Raw genomic sequence first — 14,191 nt, 5'->3', positions numbered from 1 at the left:
TGACCAACACTTTACGTATTTCAACGGTTCAACCGTATCAAAATTAGTTCCCATTGTTACGACATTATTGTTATTCAACTTGACAAACAATATTCTATTATTGTGGTCGTATTTGATCTCGAAATATCCTCTTGCTTGTTTTTGGAAATATGTTTTTGGATTCAAAGGACATTTTTTAGTTCTCTTTTCTCTCGTTGTTCCTACGGCTTTGAAGTTTTTTTCACGCAACATACGTAGAAGTTCATGACTTGTGAAAAAATTGTCAAAATATATAATATGATCGCTTGAGTTATTTATGGTTTTTATTAGATCGAACACAACTCGAGATCCAAGGGGAAGATGTCTTGTATCACTATCAACATTTTTAGCACCACAGTAAGTATCAAATTGGTACAAGTACCCACAGCTACTTGTGAGCATCCAATTTTTAAATCCGAATCTTACGGGATTCTTCCTTTGATGAATTGTTTCGCTGAATGATGGCCAAAATATTTAACCATTGCCTCGTCAATTGAAAGCTTTTCGTGCATAAAACCCCACTTTTGTGTCCATAATCAAGTTACATGCTTCGTTGTTCCAAATAGGGCTTACAGAACGTATTTCAGCACCCATTCTTTGTAGCTGTGCAAGTTGTATTTCATCTTCGCTGTCAAAGTTTATGCTGTTGTTGAATACTTCAACACATCCAGCAACGTCGTCAGGCAAGTTTATTTCATTTATGTTATCTTCATCACCTTCCTCTTCGTCAGTATTGACATCGAAATCAGGAGGAATCATAACGATATCGACGTCATCTGCCTCATCATCATCCGCAATGTCAGCTAAAGCCTGTGAAAGTTGTTTATATCTCTTTCCATAAGTGGAAATAGCCATCCTAACCAAAAGATACAATTTTTTATTTCACCTACACATTTTGCCATTGTACCTGTAAGCGGGTACACAACTTTTAAAAGGCACATACCTCAAATAAGAATAGGTTTTTCAAATGGTTTTTTTTTTTTGTAAAATTGATCTCTTTAGTCTTATCTCACACAACACACAATTTTAAAACTAACAACTGAGAGATAATAACTCATGAACAGCAAAATAATGACTAAAGACACAAAATCACACAATATGCAAAAACCGCACAGAATGTATTTTTTTTTTTTTTTTTTTGTTTCTAGGAATAAAACTACGCATATGATCAAAAATTTGTGTGCAAATACTTAGCATTGTGTTACGCCACATGCCTAAACTTGACTGATTTTCTGTACACAAGCGAGTACAATGGTTGTAAATGGGTTAATTATGAACAAAAACAATAAGAAAATACCTTTTTTTTCATATAAAGCTTGCGTTTGTAAAAGTTATAGTAATAATACTATATTTGGGGTTTGTTAAGAGATAGTACCTATGGACATAAAGAAAAAGTAAAAGTGTGCATTTTTAAATATGATGCTGATGCATTTTGTTATATATGTGGGCAATTTATTAAAGTTCGGGATATAAAATATGAACTAAAAGCATCTCACGTTCTCTGTGAAGCCTACGAAGCATATCTTGACTTCTCTGTTCGGAATCAAGACAAGACATGACCTCCACATGTTGCTTGTAGTTATTGTAAAAGATGTTTAGAAGGTAAAGAAATTTTCAATAAACGGCGAATTAAATATAATAGACATATTAATTTCTATTATTATATGTTAGTTTGGCATCGAGGTGAGAAAAGGTTTATGAAATTTGCAATACCAAGAATCTGGCGAGAACCAAAAGATCACGTTAAGGACTGCTACTTTTGCATTGTGAATCCGAGTATCCGAGTATCGCAAAATAGTAGCTTATCTCTTAGTTCTCAAAGTAATTCCGACAAGGAGTTTTTACCGACACCAGAACAACCAAAACCTCATTTCGTCACCACAGAAGGTTTTAATGATTTGACTAGAGATTTAAATTTGCCAAAAAGTAAAGCAGAGCTTTTAGGCTCTCGCTTAAAACAGTGGAATTTGCTCGATGATGTTAATATTACGGATCAGCGGACTACGCATGAAACATTCGCAACATTTTTCCACAAAAGAAGATGGACTTTGTTTTTGCAATGACATAAAAGGTTTATTCAAAGAAATTGGCATACTTTGTGTTTCTAGCGAATGGCGTTTATTCATCGATAGTTCTACCAAAAGCTTAAAAGCTGTTTTATTACATAACGGAAATAAATTTCCATCTCTTCCACTCGTTCACTCAGTATATCTTAAAGAAAATTATGAAAATGTTAAAATTTTGCTCGAATATGTAAAGTATTGCGAGTATAACTGGCAGCTAATTGGAGATTTCAAAATGATGGGCTTTTTTGGGATGTTGAAGCGGATATACAAAGTATCCGTGTTATTTGTGCTTATGGGATAGTAGACCGGATGCTAAGCATTATACTCAACGGTCTTGGCCTGAAAGAACAGAATTTTGTATCGGAAAAGAAAACATAAAATTTGAGCCAATTGTTGAGCCTCTTGACATTAAGTTAGGGTTGATGAAACAATTTGTTGAAAAACTGTATCAAACCTCAGAAGCTTTTGAATACTTAAAAAAGCTTTTCCCGAAGTTATCCAAAGCAAAGGTTAAAGCCGGGTTTTTGTGGGGCCGCAAATCAGACAGATTTTCGCTGATCAGAAATTTCCAACGTTGCTGGATCGTATTCAAAAAGCGAGTTGGAAACACTTTCAAAGCAGTCGTTTCTGTATTCTTAGGAAATAACAAAGCCGAAAACTACGAAAACCTAGTTGAAAATATGCTAAAAAATTTGGAGGCCATGGGCTACAGAATGTCATTAAAAGTACATATGCTGCATGCTCATTTAGATAAATTCAAAAGCAACATAGGAGCATATTCAGAAGAGCAAGAAGAACGTTTTCATCAGCTTTATGAGCTTCGAACAACGTTATCAAGGACATACAATGAAAACATGATGGGAGACTATATTTGGGGTTTATTAAGAGATAGTACCTATGAACATAAAAAAAAGTTAAGTTACTTTTTACTTTTTTGTAAGTTATTTTGATAGTAAAACTTAATTAAAATGTTTCTTTAAGTGCTTTCATTTTCAATTAAAAATTAAAACCACATATTATAAAACAGCAAAAATTTTCATGGCATATTTTTTGTTTCGTCTAATTAGCACCTAAACAATGGAAATTTACTGCTTTACAGACCTAAATTGGCACCAAATGATTTCTTTTTATTCCCATACTTTTTCGTGCCCTGAAAAGGTGGTTGCGGCGCCATAACGTATACCTCAATCAGAGTGCCAAAAGTGCTTTGGCAATTGTTTGAAACGCCTATCAAACGGGATCAATCCCAACATTTCAAAAAATACCTTTAATATGTTCCTAATGTTTTAAACATTTGTTTTTTAATTATCTAAGCAAATCCCGAAAAATCGATGCATTCTTGAAATCCCAGAATTGAATGAAAACAGTCAAACCAACGTTTATTTATATATGTACATATGTATATCTATCTTCTAGTAAATTTGTCGCTTAGAACTTCACACCCATGTTTACAATTTCCTGCATGACTCTGCGTCATTATCATACAATTAACACCGAAAACGTTCTAAATTTTCAACGAAAAAGAAAATAATTAATTACCTAGCCATTGGTAGCCCACCAAAATTTAATAAATAAACAACTAAATGAAGCACTTTCTTAAGTAACTTAACAACAAAAAATAGGAAGATAAACAAGGCAATCTGAAAAAATACAGAGCCAGTCAGTAAACAGCTGATAGAGAGCGCCACCGCACTGCGCTCGCATACAAGATGAAAATAAACAGAGCCGCCAAGGCGACGCGATATGGCGGGGCGTGTCATACTAATACGATTATTAAAATCGGTACATAAATATGTAACTACACATATATTTATATTTTCAAAATTATTTATTTACAACTGCGAGGTTTTGGGACGCCAAGTTGCGCTTGAATTATAAACGCCAGCGCTATTGTAATAATGTACACTGCCAAAGCCGAGATGATCTACAACAACAGTACAATGGCTCATCCAAACATTACTTATGCTTGCGTTGTTTACAACGTCTGACCACTGAGCGCATTTTCCTTCTATGTCGCTGTGTTGGCAGTGACGGTCTGTGCGTATGTTGTGCTGAGCTAATTTTCTTTATTTTTTGTTTCGCGCTGTTTGCTAGTTGTTGATGGATTGTTGTTTGGTGAATTCGTCGCTGTTTGACTACCAAGCAAGCTAGCGAACTGACTTACTTTGCTGACGCGCGTTCGTTTGTTTAACTGCTGCTGGTTCGTTGGCGCTCGCTGCGCTTTGTATTGCTTAACGCTGCCACACTCTACACTTCATACACATTCCGCTATAGTATGCTTACAAATAAGTATTGAATTTATACGCTCGGAGCGTGTTGTTCATAATAAGCGTACTGACTGTTTCATTTGAGAGCGGACGTATGAGTGTGTAAGTGCGAGCTTGCACGCGCGGCCTGTTTGGTATGTTTGTATGCTGCGCTCGGGCGTAGTTTTGGTGGGTAGTCGCAAAGTCACAGCAAGTGAGTTAACTTAGTCTATTCATGTATCGTGTGCGGCGCGCTTACTCATTTGAATGGCGCAACAAAATTCGATGTATGCGCGTATGTGTATACCATCACTCGCTCGTCATATCGCGGTGGTCAGTGTTTGTTGGATAATTTCAATATTCCGCTCGAAGTTGTCTTTATGAGCGCTTCGCGGGGTGTTTTGAAAATCTAAAACATAGCACCAAAAAAATGTAATATTTTTATATCTTTGCTAGCAAACGCATTGTGTTGTGAAATGAGCGGCAGCAATATGGTTTTCAAGTAATCAAAATTTATATGTTTTAATAAAAAAGTGTTAAAAAAGTGAATAACTTTGAAGTTCGAAATTAATTTTTTCTCATCGCATACGAATTCAATATTCGTCATTTGTTTAACCTGAACCCGCGCGCGCGTGTTTGTGTGTGCATGTGAATTTCAGTTTGCAACACAACAATACAGTTGTGTGAAATAAAGCTTTTAATTGAGCCACTCTAGTAGCGAGCAAGGCCGGGGTGAAGGATGTGTCGTCGAAGTCAAGCACAGAGCAACAATTGCTTAAAATATATTCAAACACATACTTATGTACATACATACATATGTATGTATGCGCATATATGTACGTGAGTGCACATGCATCTAAATTGTTCAATTTACAAGTGAATTGTAATAAAACGTTCAAAAAGTTGTAACGCGCTGTGTCTCAAAGTACAAACTAAAGTTTATGGCGAGCACTTATAAGTACATATTTATATAAGTACATAGCTATATATAGCTCTTATATAAGTACAAATATATAAAAGTTAATGTATAATTTGAAATACATATGACTTTGGTACGCCCAACGCTATTGTGTGTCGTTCTGTTGCCTGCGCGTCAATAGTGCTTTTACGGCGCGCCGGATTGTATCATCACGATTACAACAACAAGTAAAAAAGCAGCATTAATGACCGCACGCATAACAGCTGTGTGACCAAAAGCAAATATAATAATTTTGCAACCAAAATTGACACTTAAATTAATTAATACATAACAATGTATTTGTCGTGTGCAATTTCGGAAATCAAGTACACATACGCCAAAAAACTATATTGATATGCTTTTATAATATAATGTAGCTGCAATTATTCCTGCCATATGCATATGTATACATTAATATATGTACATATGGATACTATAATTCTAATCTCTTATTTGCATATTATAGCAAAATGAGTTCATATGTTTTATGCATTTCTGAACCAATTAATACAAGTATAAATGTGTGTACTTGTGCTTACGCGTGTTTTTTCACCTTCCAGGGCCAGTGAAGTAGGAAGCGACTGTCATTTGTATTTATGTACATACTTATAGATAAACATATATGTATATGCATGTACATATATATATAGATAAGCATATATAATAAGAGTAAAAAAATACAAAACAAATGTGGACAATTGTTGTGTACACTGAGGAATAAGCCATAAATTTTTTTTAACATTTTAAAATAAATAAAATATAAATCTTAATTAACAAAACATCATTAGTCAAAAATCAACTGTAGAGACTGGGGTCCACATATTCAGTACCTAAATCTAAGGCCTGCAACAGTTTTGATTTGTGTAGTGGAAAGTGAAAGAATGGCGTGAATGAAAGATAGGCGTGGTTATAGTCCGATTTCGGCATTTTCGTATTGTGACATGAAAAGATCACCATTGACTAAATGCGTCGACGTCTAGGGACTGCAATTATTGTCAAATGTAGGCCAAATACTGCTAAAACTATTGTAATTACTTTTGATTTATATACATATATAAGTATTCATTAGTGTTATTAAAATTTTTAATATGAATTAGGCGTATTTTAGGCTTTAGCATTAATTTTTTTATATTTGTGCAAAAAAACAATGCTATATTTAATGTTAATTACATATTTTGAAATGGATAAAAAACACCATACAATTTATTAATTTTAAAACAAATAAATGTTTCGTAACTTAATAGAACTAGGTGTATGTAAACTTTATTGGTTCACTGTACATCCATCTCGTTTACTTCTAGGTTATATATACAACCGTTAGCTAAATAAAACTTATACTCTGTTGTAACGTGTTGCTAGAGTAGAAAAATATAAAAATTTAATTAAATTTGTTATGGAATTTAAAATAAAAATAAAATAAAATATATATACATACATATATAAATAAGAAATAAAAAACAAAATAAGTTCGGGTGTAACCGAACATTTTATACTCTCGCAACTTGCAAAGATCAAAGCCGTGGGAAAATAGTTTTCAGTGGTACTGTTTTTACATGGCGGGTCCCAAACCCAGCGCACAACCCTGGGGAGGGGCTGTTTCGCCTTCTCACTCACTTACTCATGTCCTTAGGCTACCCAGAGCATACTTTGTCAAAGAAAAGAATCGTTTCTGGCCACTCCCAATGGCGAACAGAGAACTTCCTCACTTGCGCGAACTTCACATGACGCCATCCTCCTACAACGCCAGGAGAAGGCGAACTCGATTCCCCAATCGATGACGATGAGCAGACGTTCCATTGCCCGACCGTGATGACGTTCGAATAGCAATTACCCGCCTGAAGAACAACAAAGTGGCAGAGGCCGATCCGAAATCGGTTGGTCGGATCCTGAGGTATGGGATTTAATCCAAAAATGGGTGGTGGCACGCCCATTGACCAATTTCCACACCGGCTTCGATAGAGCTCTTTTGTACCCTCTCGGTGGTGAAAATTAATGTCTATGGCGTATTTACTTACTGATTTATCGCGCTATTAGTAGTTTTTAGCAGTACCATGGGGAGTGAGTGGGGTTATTTTCCGATTTCATACAATGTCGGCAGAAGTTCTTGTAAGATTTATGTATACTCAGCAAATTTGGTTATTGTAGATTAAGTGGTTTAAGAGATATGTACATTAAACTTGTTAGAGGGCGGGCTACGCCCACTTTTCCAAAAAAAAATTGACCACAGATGCCCCTTGCTACTAGGATCTTGCTATGTACCAAATTACAGCTTTATACTTTATTTAAGTGCTTATTTGTGGCACTTTATATGTATGTTTTCGGTTAATGGCAATTTGTGGGCGTGGCAGAGGTCCGATGAATGATTGATATAATGTAAAAAGGGTGGGAAATGCTAAATAAAAAGATCAATCTAAAACAAATACAAATAAATAAATTTAATAAACCTATAAAAAATATTAAAGAAAACAAAAAATAAAAAGTGAATAATATAAAAATGGCAAAAAGAATTAAACGAAAATAATTTGATATAGTGTCCATCATTGAGAGATTGTGAGAAAAGTTCAATATTTTATATGATAATACTTGTGTATGACTGAAAAAATGCTAAATATATAAAGAAAATTAAAAACTGCAAAAGAAAAAATAAATTTAAATTATACAAAACCTAAAGCGAGTAGAAGTATTTAAAAAAAATGTGAATCGAAGAAAATTAATATAAAAAATAAAAGACGAACGGATAAATGAAAATAAAATTAAAAAGCTTAAAGGAAAAGCCATACTCAAAAGTATTAGATTGACATAATCAAAAAGTAAAATAAACTGATTTTAAATAAAAGTATTTATTACAAATAACTCCATTACAAAAAACTGAAGGCGAGCTGAAATAAAACATTCAATAAAAAATTAAAAATCATGGAAGAAATACAAAAACAATAAAGATATGTACGAAAATTAAATGTAGAGCAAATTAAAAATTAAAAGAATAATGTAAAAAATTTTCAAATATGAATCAGTAGATAAAAATAATATATTTTATCAAATGATGAAGTTGTGAAAATGACAATTGCATAAAAATTTTAAAATAATTTAAAATATAATAATAATTAATACATAATAAATATTAAATATACCACTTATATGTAAAATTTTTTTTTGTATATTCATAAAAAACACTTGTTTTATATTTAAAATTCAAGCACTCAACGATATCTTATTAATAATTTTGATTATATTTTATTTCTTAAATCATTGCTGTAACGGTGTATCCATATCCAATACGCCATATTGTTTTTTCTTCTTCCATTTTTTAGGGTATAAAAGCAATTACACATCAGCTGTTTACTGTGCTGTCATAAGCATTTAAATATTAACGCTGATTATCACAGTTATGTACGTATATGTATATAGTATATATATGTACATAAGTTATATATACAAATAATTGTATATATACAATTCGTACATACATATATACGAATGTGTGTGTTTGCGTGCTAATTCGCAAACCTCTTTCGCCATTGAATTTCGTGTGCTGAACACATAGAGCGCGACAGACTGCAAGCGACCTCTCTCACTTATAAAAATACATACGTTCTTATGGACACAATTATTTAGGCAGCTGCACAACTCAGAGAGAGGATGCCACTAATAATAATTGTAAAATTTAAAATTATTCAAAGCTCTTACAAACCTGTCGTTATTTAACAAAGAGAAGCATAAAATAGCTCTTATATAATTTGTAATAACAATTGATAACACGACACAACAAAAAAAATTTCGTTCTTTGTCCTAAAGTTCATTTTATGATTTTCTGATTAATTATAAAAAACCATAGGAAACTACCTTTTTTTCTTATAAAGTTTGCGTTTGTAAAAGTTATAGTAATAATACTATATTTGGGGTTTATTAAGAGACCGTACCTATAAACATTAAAGAAAAGTAAAAGTGTGCACTTTTAAATTATTGTTTACATTTTTATAAGTTATTTTGGTAGTAAAACTTAATAAAAATAATTGAAATGTTTTTTTAAGTGATTTCATTTTCAATAAAAATTAAAACCACATATTTTAAAAAATACCGTTAAAGTGGTTTCCTAAATAAAAAAGCAAAGTAAATTATTATTATGGTCAAATTTTGTGTTGACCCATGTAATTTGACCCGTGTAATTTTTTTTGCTTTTTAGATAGTTTATATATTCAAAAATATTTTCCAAAATTGCTGACATCATAACTCAACATGGGCATAGTTGAAAACATTTGTTGTGCAATAGAATCACTGTATAGAAAATATATTTAAGTTTAATAAACATTCTGAATTTTTTTGTTTCAGCTTTTGTTTCGACCGGAATCATGCCAGCAGTTGAGGCACTTTTTTTTCGGCACTTCCGCAGACAGCGCATAACTCCGTTATTTTTCAATATTTTTGTAAAAAAAAAAAATTTTATGCAACTAAAAATATACTTAATTACCTCCATAGAACGTCGAAACATTCAATGTAGTACTTTCTTTTAAAATAATTCACGAAAATCGCCTAATTTTTCATGCGTCACACTGGTATAGCCCCTTAAAACAAAAATATTTACCTATTTATTTATTTTTTGCGTAAAGAATTTCACTTTGAACAAAATATTAAAATTTCATTTAAGTGAAAGGTATTAGTATGGCAACAACGAAATTGTGTACATACAAAATGGACAACTGTGTTGTTTTGTGTGCATGCCGACCATTGTTATGACGCTGCCTTCTCACAAACGTTCATGTAGTAGAATTCACGACGCCATTTATGTTCATGTGTTTTTTGTGTTGTGTGTTTATTTTTATTTAGAATACCGAAAACACTTAAAACTATTTGCATGCAATAACGGTTTGGGAAGAAGTTAACTAACCTAACTGGAAAATAACTGCAATAAAATATATAAAAATAAATAAAAATAATAAGCAATCACATCTCTAAGGAAATATTCGAAAATAATAAATCACTCGTGCGCTATTTTTTCTGCAGCTGTGTGAAGCGAGTATGTACGTACATATAATACATATAAAAAGTACTGTTTATTTTCTTACATTCTACATGTGAGTCTGTGCGCGCTTTAATTATTATTTTGCAACAATGAGCCCTTCACACCCTCCACCGGTGCAATCCTTATAACACTTACATATTATATTGCATATGTATGCACTTGAATATTTTATAGGTTCCGAAGTCTGTGTTACCTAGGCATAAAAGCTCAAAACAGACCAAGCCAATGTAATGAGTACATACATGTATTCACATAAATAAATACATACTACTGTGATCAAATCGAAGGGATTTTTAATTTATACTTCGTGTGTTTTTCGAATCTTTAATTTTTTTCTGTAATTTGGTAGTACTGTTAGTGCCATCTACATATGCTAAATTGCAACGCAAAATATTCATTATTATTTGAGCTACGAGTCGTTTCATGAGGCTTTTAAAGTGAATTTTTTGACTTTTACTACGTCTGAATTTGTTGAACAAAGAAGTGCGATAATGTACCATCTCATACTTCATTTGTTGTTCGTGATCATTTCGGCACATTTTCAACTAACATGCGTGCCGCAACCACCGCATTCGCCTGATTTACCCTCGTGTAACTTCTGGCTATTCTACAAATTCAAATGACCACTCCGAGGACACCGTTTTGACTCAATTGAGAATATAAAAGCTGAATCGAAGAAGGCTTTGATCTAATCACGACGGAGGATTTTTCCAAGCGCTATGATGACTGAAAAATTCGTTGGCATAAGTGTATTGCAGCGGGAGGAGATTACTTTAAAGCAGATGAAATGTCCAAAATTCACCTTTAAATTTGATCACAATAGTATATGTACATACATATATACAGATCTACATATATGAATAACTGAATATAATGTAAATAACTAAATACAATTATGTATGTATAAACACACATACCCACCTACATATATTTTAAAACTGTGTAACTAGTTATCTGCAATTGTTTTAAAGAACGTGCAATACCGACAAATGCAACAGCAATAACAACAACATCAGTCATAATAACAATTGTAATGGCAGTAGCAACAAAGCCAATAGTATACTGTAATAAAGAAAAGCTAATACTAACGGATAAAAGCTACAAAACAAGCAAAAACGAGAGAGAAAAGAAAAGGAAGCAAAAAAAGTGGTGAGAAACGATAACCATGGCAAGCAAAAAATTTAATGACTATGAAAATTTTCAATTTCCTCTTCCTATCCAATTCCTATAATATACATTGGCTAGCGTACAGTGAATGGCAAGCAACAATAATACAAATAATAACAAACACAACAACATCTGTACATACACACATATACATTTATAATACGTAGATATACACACATCATATATATAAAGCCTCTCTAATGACATTACGCCAACAGCAAGTCTGACTGACTGCATATACATACATATGTATTTGTCAGTATATATGTATATACATGAAGAGTCACATGCAGTTGACGCCGCGATGCGCCAATCAGCCAAGCACTCAGTCGATGTTGTAGGCCATGCATTTTGGTTCCGTTCCACAGTTGTAGTCGTCGGTTTGTTTAGGCCACAAGCGTTGAGACATCCACTTCCCATATTTCCACACAATTGCTACACACACACACACAGGCACACACTTACCTGCACACACACATACTTACGTTTATATAAAAGCTGTTGTACATGCAATATTTATAAAACCACCATATTCGCTGACTTCAGCGGTGATAAATACCGTTTGTATATACTAAGTAAGACTTTGGATTTAGTATGATTTATGCCTCGTGTTGAATACGAAGTTTAATGAAATGATTTTTATTTGATACGTAGCAAATAACTTAACCTAAAGGCAGTATCCGGCATTACCAGAAAAGTTACAAATGTTGTTCTCGTTGTACTCGTAGAAAAAAAGTTCCAATTTCAATTAATCTAGATGAGTTGACAGGACCTGACTTTTTGTAATAAACCGTACTTGTTTACCCAGTTACGTAGCTACAACTATCTTGAAAGCAGAGTAATAAATATACATATAGCATAATATTTTATATGAAAAAAGAAATTTTTAATTTTAATGTATTTTTATCGTTTTCTTGTAATTACTTTTCTTGACTCTAGAGTGATAAAAAATCGCGTAATACTAGCGATTTATTATTTGAAGAAAAGGAACTAAAGTTCTTTCTGACAGGCTTTAAAAAACATCTATTTTAGTGTATGTAAAATTTTGATCCTCGAAATCAGCTTTTTCAAGATAGTTCCTTCGAGCGATTCTAAGACCTGAATCTGAATCGAAATAAAATATGGCGTTTTAGTCTACATAAGAATTGCTAATACAATAGAGTATGTGCTATATGTTTTCGCCGTAACATAAATGTTTCCCAGAATGGCAGAATTGTAAAAAAAAATATATTAAATTAAATAATATTAAATTTGTACCGAAAAACTTAACAATAAATGACAGAAATCCGTGCGTAGTTCACTTGATAATATTACTAAGGAACTATTGTTAAAATTTCTAGTGTATCCGTGCTGTAATTTCTAAGTATCAGTGGCGCTCGTTTCGATAAAAATGCTTTTACAGTTTTGAGTTTAGACACCACAGCGGAACGAAAATAAAATGTTTTGGTTTATTTTCTACTTTAAGTCTATAAAAGTATTTTTGAAAATCCTAAATTGTAATCTCTTAAATAAATCCTAAAGCATTGAATTTACACTACTAAGATAGCTTATAAAATTATTAGATGTGTATAAGAGACAGCTACTAAGATAGCTTATAAAATTATTTTTTCATTATGGCTGCCAAAACAAGGTGAGCAACTCATTCATACCTTTTTCCTCGGCCTCTTGCGCCATATACTCTACTGACATATATATATGTATGTATTTTTATATATTATACATATACGGGTAGATGTTTTTGTATATATACATATGTACATACATACATATGTATACAGAAAAGTAATTATGTACAACACAGCCGGCCTATTATGTGCCGTTCCGCATTTACGGCTATTGGACATGAATACGAAATTAAATATGAATTTACACTGTAGTTGTATTATACTTTTTTCTTTTCCTCAGTTTAATTATTTTTTCACAAATAGTGCGCAGTTAGAGAAAAAGTTGAAATGAAATAAAAGCTGTAACAAAGCAATATGAGAAATAAAGTTGGAAAAAGTAAGAGAACTGCATTTAGCTGATTTTGTATCAAATAATATGCCGGTGTACGGTATGTGTATCTATTTCACTATTTTCCATACTTTCCTATGCATTTGAATGGCAAAAGGCAAGGCGAATGCGCAAGTGCATTAATTGTTTGCAAAACAAAGCAAGCACACACACAAGCTAGGCAGATATGGGTTAGAAGTTTGTTTGTATGTGCATGTTTTCTTTTAGATTCGCGAAAGTGCAAATTGTGCATAATGAGTTGTTGGGAACACGCAATTACAATATCTTAGACATATGTACATAAATCACTAAAGTGGTCAGCCCAAGGCACACATACATATGTGAATGTGTGTGTGTGGTCATATTACAATAAAGGGGAGCCTGTTTGCGGATGCTTATTGTTCGTTCCGCTAAACACCTGTGTATTGTCTGTCCACCACACTCATGTGCTGAACACATAGAAAGCCAGACGGCAGAGTACATCACTTTAGTTTTTGCTCTCGCTACAGCTATAGTTTTTACCTAACAAAACTCGGAACAGAGCAGAGCACATACTTTTACATTGTTATGCTATAGCTCCTGACAAAGTGAGCGGTACCTATAGCATAGCAATAATTCTAGAAATTTTGCTGCTACAGAATAGTAAATGAAACAAGTAAGGAAGGGCTAAGTTCGGGTGTCAGCGAACATTTTATACTCTCGCATGATAAAGTGATAATCGAGA

The 14,191-nt window shown here is 32.8% G+C and overlaps 1 protein-coding gene across 3 annotated transcripts in view; it reads left to right on the top strand.

The window, feature by feature from the left end:
• The window catches only part of LOC108972737 (IQ motif and SEC7 domain-containing protein 3), a 135,937-nt gene that overhangs the window by 78,572 nt on the left and 43,174 nt on the right, over positions 1-14,191 (top strand). The window contains exons 1-2 of one of the 3 annotated variants that reach the window (XM_018939495.1): positions 4,573-4,663; positions 4,787-4,832. The exons of the other annotated variants lie outside the window; for them this stretch is intronic. Of the exons in view, the coding sequence (XP_018795040.1) occupies positions 4,807-4,832 (26 nt within the window). The 5' untranslated portion in view covers positions 4,573-4,663; positions 4,787-4,806. Of the gene's footprint in view, positions 1-4,572; positions 4,664-4,786; positions 4,833-14,191 lie in introns of those variants that run through there. 3 annotated transcript variants of the gene reach the window in all.

This window comes from Bactrocera latifrons, unplaced genomic scaffold, assembly GCF_001853355.1.
Source record: "Bactrocera latifrons isolate USDA-ARS-PBARC rearing strain unplaced genomic scaffold, ASM185335v1 scaffold_42, whole genome shotgun sequence".
Classification (NCBI taxonomy): Eukaryota; Metazoa; Arthropoda; class Insecta; order Diptera; family Tephritidae; genus Bactrocera; species Bactrocera latifrons.
This window is presented reverse-complemented; position numbering and strand designations above follow the sequence as displayed.